Raw genomic sequence first — 14,928 nt, forward strand, 5'->3', positions numbered from 1 at the left:
AAGAGAGAAAGCGAGAGAGAGAGCAAGGGAGGAGCAGAGAGAGAGGGGAGAGAGAGAATCTCAAGTGGGCTCTGTGCTGTCAGTGGACAGCCTGACCCAGGGCTCGAACCCACCAACTGTAAGATCATGACCTGAGCTGAAATCAAGAGTCAGACGCTTAACTGACTGAGCCACCCAGGTGCCCCTAAAATGAGTCTCTTACAGATACCATATAGTTGGATGATGTGTTTTATCCAATCTTCCAATCTCTCTTTTGACTGGAGAGTTTAATCCATTTACATTTAAAGTAATTACTGATATGAAGGGACTTCTGTTATTTTGCTATTTGTTTTCTATATGTCTTATAGTTTTATATGTCCTTCATTTCCTGCATTACTATCTTCTTTTGTGTTTAGTTGATTTTTTTGTAGTGAAATGTTTAAATTCCTTTCTAATTTCCTTTTTTATATATTCTATAACTATTTTCTTTGTGGTCACCATGGGGGTTACATTTAACATCCTAAAGTTATAACACTCTAGTTTGAATTTACACCAGCTTAGCTTCAATAACATACAAAAACTCTGCTCCTTTACAGCTCTATTCATACCCTTTTCTGTTACTGATGTCACAAAATTATACCTTTATACATTGTATACCTCAAAACATAAAGTAGTGATTTTTTTAAATGCACTGGTCTCTTAAATTATGTAAAAAATAAAATGTTGAATTACAAACCATTGTTAATAATACTAGCTTTTATAATTTTCCAATATTTACCTTTACTGAGACCTTTATTTCTCCATACAGCTTTAAGTTACTGTAAATTATCCTTTCATTTTACCCTGAAGAACTCCCTTGAGTATATCTTCCAAGGCAGGTCCAGTGGTAATAAACTCGCTTAGCTTTTATTTATCTGAGAATGACTTAACTTCTTTACTTTTGAAGGAAATTTTTGCTGGATATAGGATTCTTGGTTGATGGTTGTTTTTTTTTTTTCTTTTAGCACTTTGTTGGCCCACTGCATTCTGGCCTCCAGAGTTTCTGACGAGAAGTCTCTCATTACTTTATTGATAAGCCCTTACATATGAGTCACTTCTCTTTTCCTTTTCAAGATTCTCTTTGTCTTTTGAAGTTTGATTATATATCTAGGTATGGGTCTCTTTGAGTTCCTCTTACTAAGAATTTGTTAGAGTTACACGTTTACACTCATGTTTTTAAATCAAGTTTGGGAAGTTTTCAGCCATTATTTCTTCAAATGTTGTTCTCATCCCTTTCTTTCTCTCTTCTCCTTCTGAGTCTCCCACTGAGTGTGTGTTGCTCTGCTTGATGGTGTCCCATAAGTCCCTAAAATTCTGTTCATTTTTCTCTAATCTTTTTTCCTTCTGTTCCTCAGACTCAATAATTTCCATTATCTTATCCTCAAGTTCACTGGTTTTTCCTTCTGACTGTTCAAACCTGCTTTTGAATCTCTCTAGTGAATTTTTCCTTTCAGTTATTGTGCTTCTTAGCCCCATAACTTCTTTTTGGTTTCTTTTAAGTTTGCTATTTCTTTTTTGATATTTCCATTTTGTTCATACATTGTTTTCTTTACTTTCTCTACATTTTCCTTTAGTTCTGTAAGTATCTTTAAGACAATTGTTTTCAAGTCTTTGTCTAGTAGATCTGCCATCAAGTCTTTTTCAGGACAATTTCTGTTGTTGTTGTTTTCATTTTAATGAGCCATACTTCCTGTTCCTTTATCTGCCTTGACATTTTTGTTGAACATTGGATATTTGAATCTAATAATGTAGTACCTCTGGAAATCAGATTCTCCCCGTTCCTAGGGTTTGTTGTTTTTTGTTATTGTTGTTGTTGGCTGTTTTTGTGTCAAGGATAAGACTTCAGTTGAAGAAAACGTTAAACTTAAGGTTTTCTCAGGTCTTTTCTGAGCCTGTTCCTTTCTCCAGGCATGTGTGGTTATTTTCTAATTTTCCCTGTAAGTGCAGGTATTTTTTAATGTCCTAATCTTTAATGTATGACTTCCAAAAGGGGAGAAAAAGAAAAAAATGAAGAAGAAAAAATGGGGTGCCAGTTCTTTAAATCCCTTGGCAGTCACTTTTGCCAGAGGGGGAGGGACTTGAAACAATGGGAGTGAGGTGCAACAACAATGACTGCTCACCTTGTTGTCTGCACCTTTGTGACCAGAAGGAGCAAATTGGAACCTTTGTGCATTATTGGCAGGAAAGTAAATGGTGCAGTGTGGAGAGTAGTTTGGCAACTCCTCAACAAGTTCAACATAGAGTTACCATATGACTCAGCAAATCTACTCCTAGGTATATCCTCAAAAGGAAAGAAAACATGTACTCAAAGAAAAACTTGGCACCTGAATGTTCATAGGAGCACTATTCATAATAACCAAAAGCTGGAAATAACTGAAATGTCCATCAACTGACGAACTGATTAACAAAATGTGGTATATCCATATATACCTTAGCATACTGTTCAGCCATAAGTAGGAATGATCCATGGTACAATATGGATGGATCTTGAGAACATTATGCTCAGTGAAGGAGGCCAGAGTCAAAAGGCCACATATTTTATGATTCCAGAATAGGCAAATCCTTAGAGGTAGAAAATAGATTGAGTGGCACCTGGCTGGCTCAGTAGGTAGAACATGTGACTCTTGAATTTGGGGTTGTGAGTTCAAGTCCCACGTGTGGTGTGGAGTTTACTTAAAATAAAAGAAAAAGAAAGTAGATAAAGTAGTAGCCAAGGGCTAAGGAGAGGGACAAATGGGACAGGGTTTCTTTTTGGGGGTGATAAAATATTTTGAAATTAGATGGTGATGATGGTTGTACCACTTTGAGCATATACTAAAATCCACAAAAGTGTACACTTTAAAATGGTGAGTTTTATGGTATATAAATTATATATTAATAATGCTGTTTAGTAAAATAAGATAGTAAGAGAACATAAATTACTTTTTACCAATATATTTGACAACTTAGATTAAATGGGCAAATTTGTTCAATCACCAGGGAGCCTGGGTGGCTCAGTCTGTTAAGCATCTGACTCTTGATTTCAGCTCAGGTCATGATCTCATGGTTTGTGAGATCAAATCCCTCACTGGGCTCTGTGCTGACAGCAGGGAGGCTGCTTAGGATTCTCTCTCTCCCTCTCTCTCTGACCCTCCCTTGCTCATACAGGCTCATGCTCTCTCTCTGTCTCAAAATACATAAATAAATAAACATTAAAAAAAATTCTGTGAGTCACAAAAACTAACAGTACTCTCAAGAAGAAATAGATAACCTGAATTATAGACAATGCTTATGTAATTTAATAATAATTGTACTTAATAGACTATTAAAAAATTAAATTTGTAGAAAAAAAATTAAATTTTTGTTTAAGAACCTGCCCACAATGAAAACTCCAGGCAGGCCTAAATATTTTCACTGATGAATTCTACCAAATATTTTAGAAATAAATAATGCCAATTCTATAGAAACTCTTCCAGAAATTAAAGACAAGAGAATACATTCCAATTCCTTTTATGATGTCTACAATACTCTGATACTAAAGCCAGATGCAGATATTACAAGAAAAGAAACTCTCAGGACAATATTCTTCATATACATGAATGCAAAAATTCTTAACAACATCTTTGTGAATCAATATATAAAATGATAATACACGATTACCAAGTGAGGTTTATCTAAGGATGAAATGTTGGTTTAACATTCAAAAATCAATCATGACATTAACAGACTAAAAAAAGGAAAAGAAATTTTCATGGTTTGGGGGCCAGTGTTATTTTCCCATAGATTCATAGAATAATCCTTTAAACTGAGTTTGGAAGCACATATATGCTTTGGTTTCTATACCTCTAGGTTTATTTTCTTTTTTTTTTTTTTTTTTTTAAATTTTTTTTATTTTTGGGACAGAGAGAGACAGAGCATGAACGGGGGAGGGGCAGAGAGAGAGGGAGACACAGAATCGGAAACAGGCTCCAGGCTCTGAGCCATCAGCCCAGAGCCTGACGCGGGGCTCGAACTCACGGACCGCGAGATCGTGACCTGGCTGAAGTCGGACGCTCAACCGACTGCGCCACCCAGGCGCCCCTCTAGGTTTATTTTCTAAGTAAAAAAAAAAAAAAAATCTTCTAAGTGTTTTAGATGAGATTTACTATTTGACATGTTTATTCTTTTGATTATTTTTATCATTTCACCAAGACAGAGTTTTATGACTCAAAATTGACTTCTAAAGTTTTGTGTAAAATCTAAATTCAGTAAAATGAGCAATGTATTACATACGACTTGGAAAAATTATTTTAAAATAAATTTTGTGATGTATTTTTAATCCTTTATCTAATTAAAATTTATTGGTTTATGCATTTTTAATTTCATTTTCCTTAAAGTAGGAAGCATCACTTAAAGTACTCAAAGCACTATCTCCTCCTGTTTTCCTATTTCATACCATTATTATGTACAGGAATCTAAATTCCTATTTTTGAATATCTTTTCCTTCACCATTTAACTATGTCTATGTTAGTTCCCTATTTATTATATACTTATAACTTACAAGCACCTGGGTGTTTTCCACGTAATGAGCTAGTTAGAAATATAACTAAATACTCAAAGGCAGTTAGATATTTTACCTTTTGTTAAATTTCCCCTTTTTTGTTCTTTTAAGAAGTTAGTTAAGAATGTGGCTGTTCCCCCTCCCACCCCCCCCCCCCCAAAAAAAAAAAAGAATGTGGCTGTCCCAGGAGCACCTGGGTGGCTCAGTTGGTTAAGCATCTGACTCTTGATTTCAGCTCAGGTCATGATCTCACTGTTTGTGAGTTCTAGCCCCTCCGCACTGACAGTACAGAGCCTGCTTGGGATTCTCTCTCTCCTTCTCTCTGCCCCTCCCCCCCCAAAATAAATAAATAAACTTAAAAAAATATATATTGTGGCTGTCCCAAAGAATTATACAGCAAATGAAATCTATTGCCTAAATCTATGTTAGTAAACCTTAAATATTTATGTTTTTTCCTTTTTGATGTTCTCTCACATTTAATTCTTTCTTAGCTTAGGTTAAAAGGGGACACGGACACAGAAAGAACTAACTTAAATTGTTCAATTTTTCTAATCTTTAGCAACTTTGGATAAATATATAATAAAAAGGGAAGTTTATGGGAATGCAAGCTGGTGCAGCTACTCTGGAAGTATGGAGGTTCCTCAAAAAACTAAAAATAAAACTACCCTACGACCCAGCAATTGCACCACTAGGCATTTATCCACGGGATACAGGTGTGCTGTTTCGAAGGGACACATGCACCCCCATGTTTATAGCAGCACTATCAACAATAGGCAAAGTATGGAAAGAGCGCAAATGTCCATTGATGGATGAATGGATAAAGAAGATGTGGTACATATACACAATGGAGTATTACTCAGCAATCAAAAAGAATGCAATCTTGCCATTTGCAACTATGTGGATGGAACTGGAAGGTATTATGTTAAGTGACATTAGTCAGAGAAAGACACAAACCATATTAATTCACTCATATGAAGACTTTAAGAGACAAAACAGATAACATAGGGGAAGGGAAACAAAAATAATATAACACAGGGAGGGGGACAAAACAGAAGAGACTCATAAATATGGAGAACAAACTGAGGGTTGCTGGAGGGGTTGTGGGAGGGGGATGGGCTAAATGGGTAAGGGGCACTAAGGAATCTACTCCTGAAATCATTGTTGCACTAGATGCTAACTAATTTGGATGTAAATTTTAAAAAATAAAAAATAAAGTTAAAAAAATAAAGTGTATAAATGGTTATACATTACAATTTGAAAAAAAGAAAAAGGGAAGTTCAAAGCATCACATTTTGAAATGCTCACTTGTCTATCTATACTCTGAATCTTAGGATAAAACATAAGCAAAAGTTGACTGTGTGGTTTTTAAGTCATCAATAACAGAAGCATATTGAGTGTGTATGATAGAGTGATTATAATCATAAATTTTGGAATTAAAGAGAAATGGGTTCAAAAGTAGCTCTGCCCTTGACCGACTGTTTGATCACGGACAAGTAATTTAAATTTGGTAAGCCTTAGTTTCCTCAGCCATAAGAAGGAGTACTACTGTGAGGTGCAAATGAAATAAAATAATTATGCAAAACATCGGTCTTATTGTTGTTATTGTTATTTTTTTCAGTCTTATTTACCATTGCACTTCCTGGTGCCTGCTCACATTTTTTTTTTTTTAATTGAACAGAATTTCAAGTGACTTAGTCATCATCAGATTTCACGGAGAACTAACTGGTAGGACATGAGACTAATCCCATCTGCCTTCATCAAAGTAGCCTACGTTGTGTTATCCTGGAGTCTGCCAGTATCGCGGACTCTGCAGTATTCCTTACTGAACAGCCTTAGGAAATGAACACTGCTCTTCCAGAGCCTGCCTGTGGGTGGAGAAACTGCAGTGTATTGCCTTCCTTAGCCAAAGTGATTCATCCGATCAAGGTTACGAGGCGTTCCCTGTTGGTCTAGTGGTTAGGATCCAGCGCTCTCATCTGATCAGGGTTACGGAAATTAAACTTTCTTAACAGAAGCAAGAGTGACCCATAGTCACCGGTAAGAATCATGATGTAAATTAATCGCAAGTCCTTAAGAACTGCATATGCCAGACTACTCGAAGATAGCTTCCTACGCCGAGTAAGAAAATGTTTAAGGACCCCGATTCAGTCTAAGTGGGTGAAGACAGAAAGGAACACTCATCTCCTGAGCACTGAGCTCCAGGAGAGAGGCCAGGAAAAGAGGCATCTCTTGTTCCATCCTTGAGGGTTAGTTAGATAGGTGCAGAGGTTGAGAAAGCTCATGATGTACTGCGGAAAAAACTGTGTGCATCTCTCTGGTTTCCAGCACATCCAACAGTTTCCTTAACTATGAGAGTTAAGAGGCTGAGCAGAGACAAAACACAGGGTTGTCCTAGCCCATCCTCCTTCATGAGCTTCTGTATTCTAAAATGAATTTGAGCCCATTACCCAAATTTGACTGCTAGTGGAGACCATCAATCAGGCTGTCTGGTCAGAGGCTAAGCGAAGGTTAACACAGAGGGAAAAGTAATCCTGAAAAGTGGAGTTACTGACCTATAAGGAATCATATCGATGAGCGTCCTGCTGGTTTCTGTGGCCATGCTTATCTTGTTTGCAAATGCAGTGAAGCCAAGAATCTGTAGGGGTTAAAATAAAATGCATATGATCATCTAGATATTATGTTTTGCTTCTAGGAGTAGAGCTTATAGCCTCTGGCAAGACAGGGAATGAGATATGTGGCACTCCCTACACATGAAGGTTGGAGAGAGAGGTGGGGCCAGGTCCGTGGAGCAGGCATGGCAGAAATCCTCTCTGGCTCTTGGTTCCCGAACCTCTTGTTAGCACTGTAGCCAGAATGAAAAGCAAATTCAGCCTTGGTCTCTGACATAACAATGGGAACAAATGGATGTCCTCACCAACCTTAAACATCTGGACCCAATATAAACATGTTTTCAGGTAATAGCTATACAAAGGCCTCAGGTGTAAAAGTCTTTAGATCTAGGTACTCTGTGTCAATATAAAGAATCCGTTGGGGGATTGTTGAGGTATACTGAGAATCATTACTGACTAACCCACTAACCCTTAATAATAAGTAATGGAGTAGAGTTTGACAGCACAAAGAAAAAGTCTTCAGCAAAGCAATTACTTGCCTTTTTTTTTTTAATCACCCTTTCATTTCCTCCTAAAATGGCAAGTCTCCCTTCCATTTCAACAAGCAGGAAAATAGACAACCCAGCAGCTGTGACACCTTATAGAGACCTCACACCAAAGCAAATCAAGCCAGTGACGGCAGAACTCAATGCCCAGGTCTTAGAATAATAAATATGGAGCTGCTGTACCCCATTTTCCCTACCAACACATAAATCTGCTCTGCGAGTTCAACCAGACAGCAAGCAGGATCGCAATTGGTTTGCCTGTGATGCTGTGATCTGATGAAAACACCGGGGAACCCTACAGATCGGAATGGAAAGAAGAATCTGGATCATAGCTTGAGTCAGAGAAGAGTTTTGTTCTTTACCTAGTTAAGGGACAGGAAGTGTACACACTGGCCAAGGAACTCTTTTATTTCCAATGTAAGGTAGTATTGGCTTATAAAGGAACACAGAGAAAATATGAAAAATTAAAAAGCAGAAACAAATCACCCAAAGACAGCTATTTTGATGCTTTCTTGGTGTTTGCCGTACAACTTACATAAACACATCCACAAATACACACACATATACATATATGTAAATTATGAACCTAAAATATGCATCATCTCTTATAGCTATAGGATTCTTGAATTATTTATCAGTGTCTTCTACCTGGGTCCCAGATATTGCCTTGAAACTTTCCCTTACTGTTTGACGCTACTGTGTTAAGGACAGACTGGTGGGTGTTTTTCCTCCAGCACATCCAGACAGTAGTGTCTTGGTGGGTGCCGTAAGAAGCTTTTTATACCCTCAGGCAGAACAGCTCTCACCCTCCCTCTCCCATTTTCTTCACTGCCGGGGGAAACATGGAGGTCTTTCCCCAGTTCGAAATGATATCCCCTTGCTCCTTGGCAGAAAGTGTTCCCAATCACTTGACTTGACATAAGTATATGTAATGCACTGCAGGCTTTGATAACCTTTGAGTATAAAGTAGGTCACAAAAAAGTTTAATGTCTCAACTGCAACAATTCTAAGTCTCCACTGACTTACTGCTGGACCTCAGTTTCCTCCCCCACCTGACTCCACGGTGCATCCTAATTATTTACAGCGTTTCCCAAAGGAATGTCTTAACTGTGGCTCACAAACTAATCTGTCAGCCATAGTCCACCACAGCACCCTCTATACTCATTGCCTTTCCTCATAACTTAACATTCATTGCCTTTGAGGTTGCTTGAAGGAATGTCACTATGATTCCTGCTGTTGCTGTCTCTTAAGAGAGGGTTGATTTGGGGCACCTGGGTGGCTCAGTCAGTTGAGCATCCGATTCTTGATTTTAGCTCAGGTCATGATCCCAGGGTGATGGGATCAAGCCCTGCGTTGGGCTCCACGCTCAGCGTGGAGCCTGTTTAAAATTCTGAATCTCTCTCTCTCTCTCTCTCTCTCTCTCTCTCTCTCTCTCTCTCTCTCTCTCCCTCTCTCTCTCTCCCTCTGACCCCCTCCGCAATCACACTCTCTCTAAGATAAAAAAAAAAAAAAAAAGAAAGAGAGAGGGGTTTGATTTGTGACAACATGGATGAACCTGGAGGGTATTATGCTAAATGAAATAAGCCAGACAGAGAAAGACAAATACTGTATGGTATCCCTTATATGTGCAATCTAAAAACAAAAACAGGGCGCTTGAGTGGCTCAGTTGGTTAAGCGTCTGACTTTGGCTCAGGTCATGATCTCACAGTTCGTGAGTTCGAGACCTGTATCGAGCTTGCTGCCTGTCAGTGCAGAGCCAGCTTTGGATCCCCTGTCCCCCTCGCTCTCTGTCCCTCCCCCTCTTGGGCCTTCTCAAGAATAAATACACATTTAAAAAATAAATAAGTAAAAACAAAAACAAAACAGCCACACTCATAGAAACAGAAAGTAGAGAAGTGGTTGCCAGGAGCTATGGGTGGGGGAAATGGGGAAAGTTTGATAAAAGCGTAGAAACATTCAGGTTTAAGATGAATAAGGTCTGAGGATCTAGTGGAAAGTATGGTGACTATAGTTGCTAACATTGCACTGTATAATTGACATTTGCTAAGAGTAGGGGGGCACCTGAGTGGCTCAGTCAGTTAAACGTTCGACTTCGGCTCAGGTCATGATCTCGAGAGGTTCAGGGGTGCGAGCCCCACATCAAAGTGTGGAGCCTGCTTGGGATTCTCTCTCTCTCTCTCTCTCTCTCTCTCTCTCTTTCTCTCTCTTTCTCTGCCTCTCCCTCACTTGCACACACTCTCTCGCGCTCTCTCTCTCTCTCTCTCAAAATAAATAAACTTTAAAAAAACAAATTGGGGGCGCCTGGGTGGCTCAGTCAGTTGGGCGGCTGACTTCAGCTCAGGTCATGATCTCATGGTCTGTGAGTTCGAGCCCCGCGTCAGCTCTGTGCTGACAGCTCAGAGCCTGGAGCCTGTTTCGGATTCTGTGTCTCCCTCTCTCTGACCCTCCCCCATTCATGCTCTGTCTCTCTCTGTCTCAAAAATAAATAAACGTTAAAAAAAAAATTTTAAAAAAAATAAAAAAACAAATTGGCTAAGAATCGAACGTAAATGTTCTCTCAGCACAGATGCACACACACACAAGATAAATACGTGAGGTGACCAAGTGTCCATTAACTAGATGGGTGAATCCTTTCACAATATATATGCACGTGCGATCACCACGATGTACACTTTAAATCTCTTACCACTTTAGATGTCAATTATACCTCAATAAAGCTGAAATTAAAGAGAGAGAGAGAGAGAGAGAGAGAGAGAGAGAGAGAGAGAGGACTGATATCTGCGTCACAGATGCCATCTGCTGGTGACTCCAAAGCCTCAGCTGAGGTACTGGGAATATTTGCTCAAGGGTGCCAGAGCTGAGCTGGGTTCCATGAAAAGGAGAGGTTGCCTGTGACCCTGCTCCTCATATTCCATGTGCACATTGTCCCCTGGGCTCTAGGGCACCATTATTTATGCACAGTGATTGGGAAAGTCTCCTACAAAAGTAGTCTTTCCGTTTCTGGACTTTGTGAATTAATAGCTTTTCAACTATTCCAAGGAAGGAAGAATATGCACGTCTCCAAGCAGTAGACAACAGTTATGAGATAGAGCTTGGTCTCAATTTCCAAAGCAATTCCCATCCTCTTTCAATCATGCAGAGTATAGACCTGGATTATTTAGTATAGAATAGGTTATGCTGTGGTAACATACAAACCATGAGATCTTAGTGTTATTTTTTTTGCCCTCACAGAGTGTTGTGGGTCAGTGTCTCTCCAGGGCAACTTCTTTGCAAATAGTGCCTCAGGGATCCAGGCTAATTCCACCTGGGGGACTATATTATTTTAACATACAGTCCTATGATTATCACACCAGGGAAAGAACATGGAGACTCACACCCTTTCTCCTATGCTTTGGCCCCAAAGTCACATGGTTCTGCCTAACTACGGGGCACCTGGGAAATAGACGGGAATACATGGACGTTTGGTGAACTTTTGGGATCTCTGCAACAGGACACTTCTTTTTTTTTTTTTTTTTTAATTTTTTTTTCAACGTTTTTTTTATTTATTTTTGGGACAGAGAGAGAGCATGAACGGGGGAAGGACAGAGAGAGAGAGAGGGAGACACAGAATCGGAAACAGGCTCCAGGCTCCGAGCCATCAGCCCAGAGCCCGACGCGGGGCTCGAACACACGGACCGCGAGATCGTGACCTGGCTGAAGTCGGACGCTTAACCGACTGCGCCACCCAGGCGCCCCCAGGACACTTCTTAAGGAGGAATTAATTCTCACGGACACCCAAGCACTCAGTGATCCTAATATGAGAAATGCTGACTTTAAAAACCTGAGCTTTATTTATGAAAATGTCTTTATCATTGTAAAAATGTTAATTATAACTGCAAAAGATTAATTTTATCAGTGGACTTTTTTAAAAGAAAGAAGAGGGGGGGCGCCTGGGTGGCGCAGTCGGTTGAGCGTCCGACTTCAGCCAGGTCACGATCTCGCGGTCCGTGAGTTCGAGCCCCGCGTCAGGCTCTGGGCTGATGGCTCGGAGCCTGGAGCCTGTTTCCGATTCTGTGTCTCCCTCTCTCTCTCTGCCCCTCCCCCGTTCATGCTCTGTCTCTCTCTGTCCCAAAATAAATAAAAAACGTTGAAAAAAAAATTAAAAAAAAAAAAAAAGAAGAGGGGCGCCTGGGTGGCTCAGTCGATTAAGCGTCCAGCTTTAGCTCAGGTCTTGATGTCGCAGTTCATGAGTTCAAGCCCCGCGTCAGGCTCTGTGCTGACAGCTCAGAGCCTGGAGCCTGCTTTGGGTTCTGTGTCTCCCTGTCTCTCTGCCCCTCCCCTGCTCATGCTCTGCCTCTTTCTCTCTCTCAAAAATAAACATTAAAAAAACAATTTAAAAGAAAGAAGAAATATTGCTATTAGATAGTGGTGAGCCCCAGCTCTGCCACTTACTAGTGACACGGACTAGGCAATCCATTTGACATCTCATCTCCCTCAATTTCTCTACTGTAGCATAGTGAGGATTAAAGGAGGCTGAATAACAGAATGATCACAACACTATTAAAATAGAAACAGGGGTGCCTGGGTGGCTTAGTTGGTTGAGCATCTGACTTCAGTTCAGGTCATAATCTTTCTGTACGTGGGTTCAAGCCCTCTGCTGTCAGCATAGGGCTCACTTCGGATCCTCTGTCCCCCTCTCTCTGCCCCTCTCCCCTCTTTCCCTCACTCTGCCTCTCCCCAGCCCGTGCATTCTCTCTCAAAAATAAGTATTTACTTTTTTAAGTGTATTTATTTATTTTGAGAGAGAGAGAACACAAGTAGGGGAGGCACAGAGACAGAGGGAGAGAGGGAGAATCCCAAGCAGGCTCTGCACTGCCAGCACAGAGCCTGATACAGGGCTCGAACTCACGAACCGTGAGATCATGACCTGAGCCGAAATCAAGAGTCAGATGCTTAACTGACTGAGCCACCCAGGTGTCCCAATAAACATACATACATACATACATATATACATACATACATAAGAAACAAGGGCATGGGCTTGCTCAATCAGTGGAATATGTGACTCTTGATCTCAAGGGTGTGAGTTTGAGCCCCACACTGGGGATAGAGATTACTTAAAAAATAAAAAAAAGTAAAATAGAAACAAAATTCTACATAGAAGAAGATGGAAATTCACCAACACTGAGCATAAGCCTGTCATATATTTGAAAGAAGGAAACAGTGAATAAGTGAAAACCCCAAATTATTAATTGTAGTTGATTTCGGGAGGTGCAGCCACAGGACTTTCTTTTCTTCTATTTTTTTCTTATGTTTTTCAAAATTGCTAAAATGAGCCTGGATTGCTTTCATAAGGAAAAAAAAAAAAACTACTTATGAAATAGTATGAAAAAGAAGCAATGGAGAAAAATACTTTAAAAATAAGCATGTTTGGGGCACGTGGGTGGCTCAGTCATTAAGCATCCAACTCTTGATTTTGGCTCAGATCATGATCTCATGGTTTGTGGGTTCAAGACCCACACGGGGGATTGCTGTCAGTGTAGAGCCCACTTGGGATTCTCTGTCTCCCTCTCTCTCTGTCCCTCCCCTGCTTTTGCACACACACACTCTCTCTCAAAATAAATAAATCAACTTAAAAAATAAGAAATTTATTGAAAAATAAAAATAAGCATGTTTTACAAATAAAAGCTAGTACTTAAAATTAAATATATTCTGCTTTGTCACAATTTAACATATGTTTTTTAAACATCATTTTTATAGTATCCTCTGATCTCTCCCTTCCTAGGTTGCTTGCTTTTAATTTAAATTTTTTTTTTTTAGGGGCGTCTGGGTGGCTCGGTCAGTTAAGCGTCCAACTTCGGCTCAGGTCACGATCTCGCGGTCCGTGAGTTCGAGCCCCGTGTCGGGCTCTGTGCTGACCGCTCAGAGCCTGGAGCCTGTTTCCGATTCTGTGTCTCCCTCTCTCTCTCTGCCCCTCCCCTGTTCATGCTCTGTCTCTCTCTGTCTCAAAAATAAATAAACGTTAAAAAAATTTAAAAAAAATAATTTTTTTTTTTTTTTTTTTTTTTTTTTTTTTAGAAAGTAGGCATTTTAAATGATGTAAACCATGAACTGGGGGCATCAAAACACCTACCAGAAAAACTTCCATGGGAAACTCGATGGGATACTGATTGAAGGACATTCTGATACATTTGTTGCTTCTCAGGGCTACCACAGCAGTTAGAAATAGTAGGATGCTGGTAGAATTAGCTTTTGGGAGGGTTACACAGTAGTTAACTATGTTCTGAAAGAAAACAAAATACAGAGGCTTAGAAAGGGGTATGATAATTGCCTAAATCTAGAAGGTGACACTCCCTCAAGATTAGTTCAAAAAGAAATCCTTAGGCACAAAGGTCGTTATGAGCGTTACTAGCACCGTGAAGGGAAATGGGAGGATATACATTTTTTTTAAGTTGAAAAAGAGATATTAAAATATAATAATGCCCAATAAGGAGAGAATACACTTTATGTGTTTCAGTATAATGGAAAAGGACCCAGGAGTTCTGTTTACAGCCTATTCTTTACTATTTTTTCTAGACCATATATGCTCTTGAGAGTGACTCTTACACCATTCTTTTGAGGGACTACTTAGCCATTTTGTGTTCTTTAGATGTTTTAGAATACATGTCTGTTATGAGGCATGTAATGCCTATATAGTGGGAAGAATTATGATAGATTACAGTATTCTAAAAACCAAAGTTTAATGCAAATCGTGTTTGCTTAAAAGGGCTGGGCAAAATGGTAATGAACTGAGAACATGTTAAATTCTAACTGTATATAACATGGTCCAACTGGCATCTGCAATTAATTCAGACTGTAAATCTAGAAGAGCTGAGATTATGTCTAGGACGGTGTTGACTCTGCTCCCTATGTAGCAGTCTCTCCACTCGGGTCCACTTCCTTTTGGAGGCAAGGGGAGGGCACTGGTATCTCTGGGTGAAGGTAGAAATTACTCACATAGAAGAAGGAGATGGGACCAGAGTGGAAGCTAATCACAATCCCGAAGATGCAAGTCAGCTGGGACAGAATAATGTGCAGTGCCGTGGCCGCCAGGTAAGCGCTGATTGCCGCTTCCGGAAGGTAAGTGGCAATGAAGCCGAAACCTAACAAGCCCATTGATAGCTGTAGAAGGTTCAGATGAAAGAAAACCACAGTGAGAGGCAACCCACAATGGCGTCAATTAGGCACTCTCCAGGGGGCTTCCAACAAAAAAGTTCAG

The 14,928-nt window shown here is 39.9% G+C and overlaps 1 protein-coding gene across 3 annotated transcripts in view; it reads right to left on the bottom strand.

Moving 5' to 3' along the window:
- Window positions 1-14,928, bottom strand: part of SLC26A8 (solute carrier family 26 member 8) — an 86,098-nt gene that overhangs the window by 30,452 nt on the left and 40,718 nt on the right. For 2 of the 3 annotated variants that reach the window (XM_058733703.1, XM_058733704.1), the window contains exons 6-8: window positions 14,667-14,831; window positions 13,804-13,953; window positions 7,090-7,172 (exon numbers count right to left, since the gene is read on the bottom strand). In XM_058733703.1, the coding sequence (XP_058589686.1) occupies window positions 7,090-7,172; window positions 13,804-13,953; window positions 14,667-14,831 (398 nt within the window). The remainder of the gene's footprint in view (window positions 1-7,089; window positions 7,173-13,803; window positions 13,954-14,666; window positions 14,832-14,928) is intronic. The other variant, XM_058733705.1, reaches the window with a different exon arrangement.

Source organism: Neofelis nebulosa, chromosome 6 (genome assembly GCF_028018385.1).
Source record: "Neofelis nebulosa isolate mNeoNeb1 chromosome 6, mNeoNeb1.pri, whole genome shotgun sequence".
NCBI classification, from domain to species: Eukaryota; Metazoa; Chordata; class Mammalia; order Carnivora; family Felidae; genus Neofelis; species Neofelis nebulosa.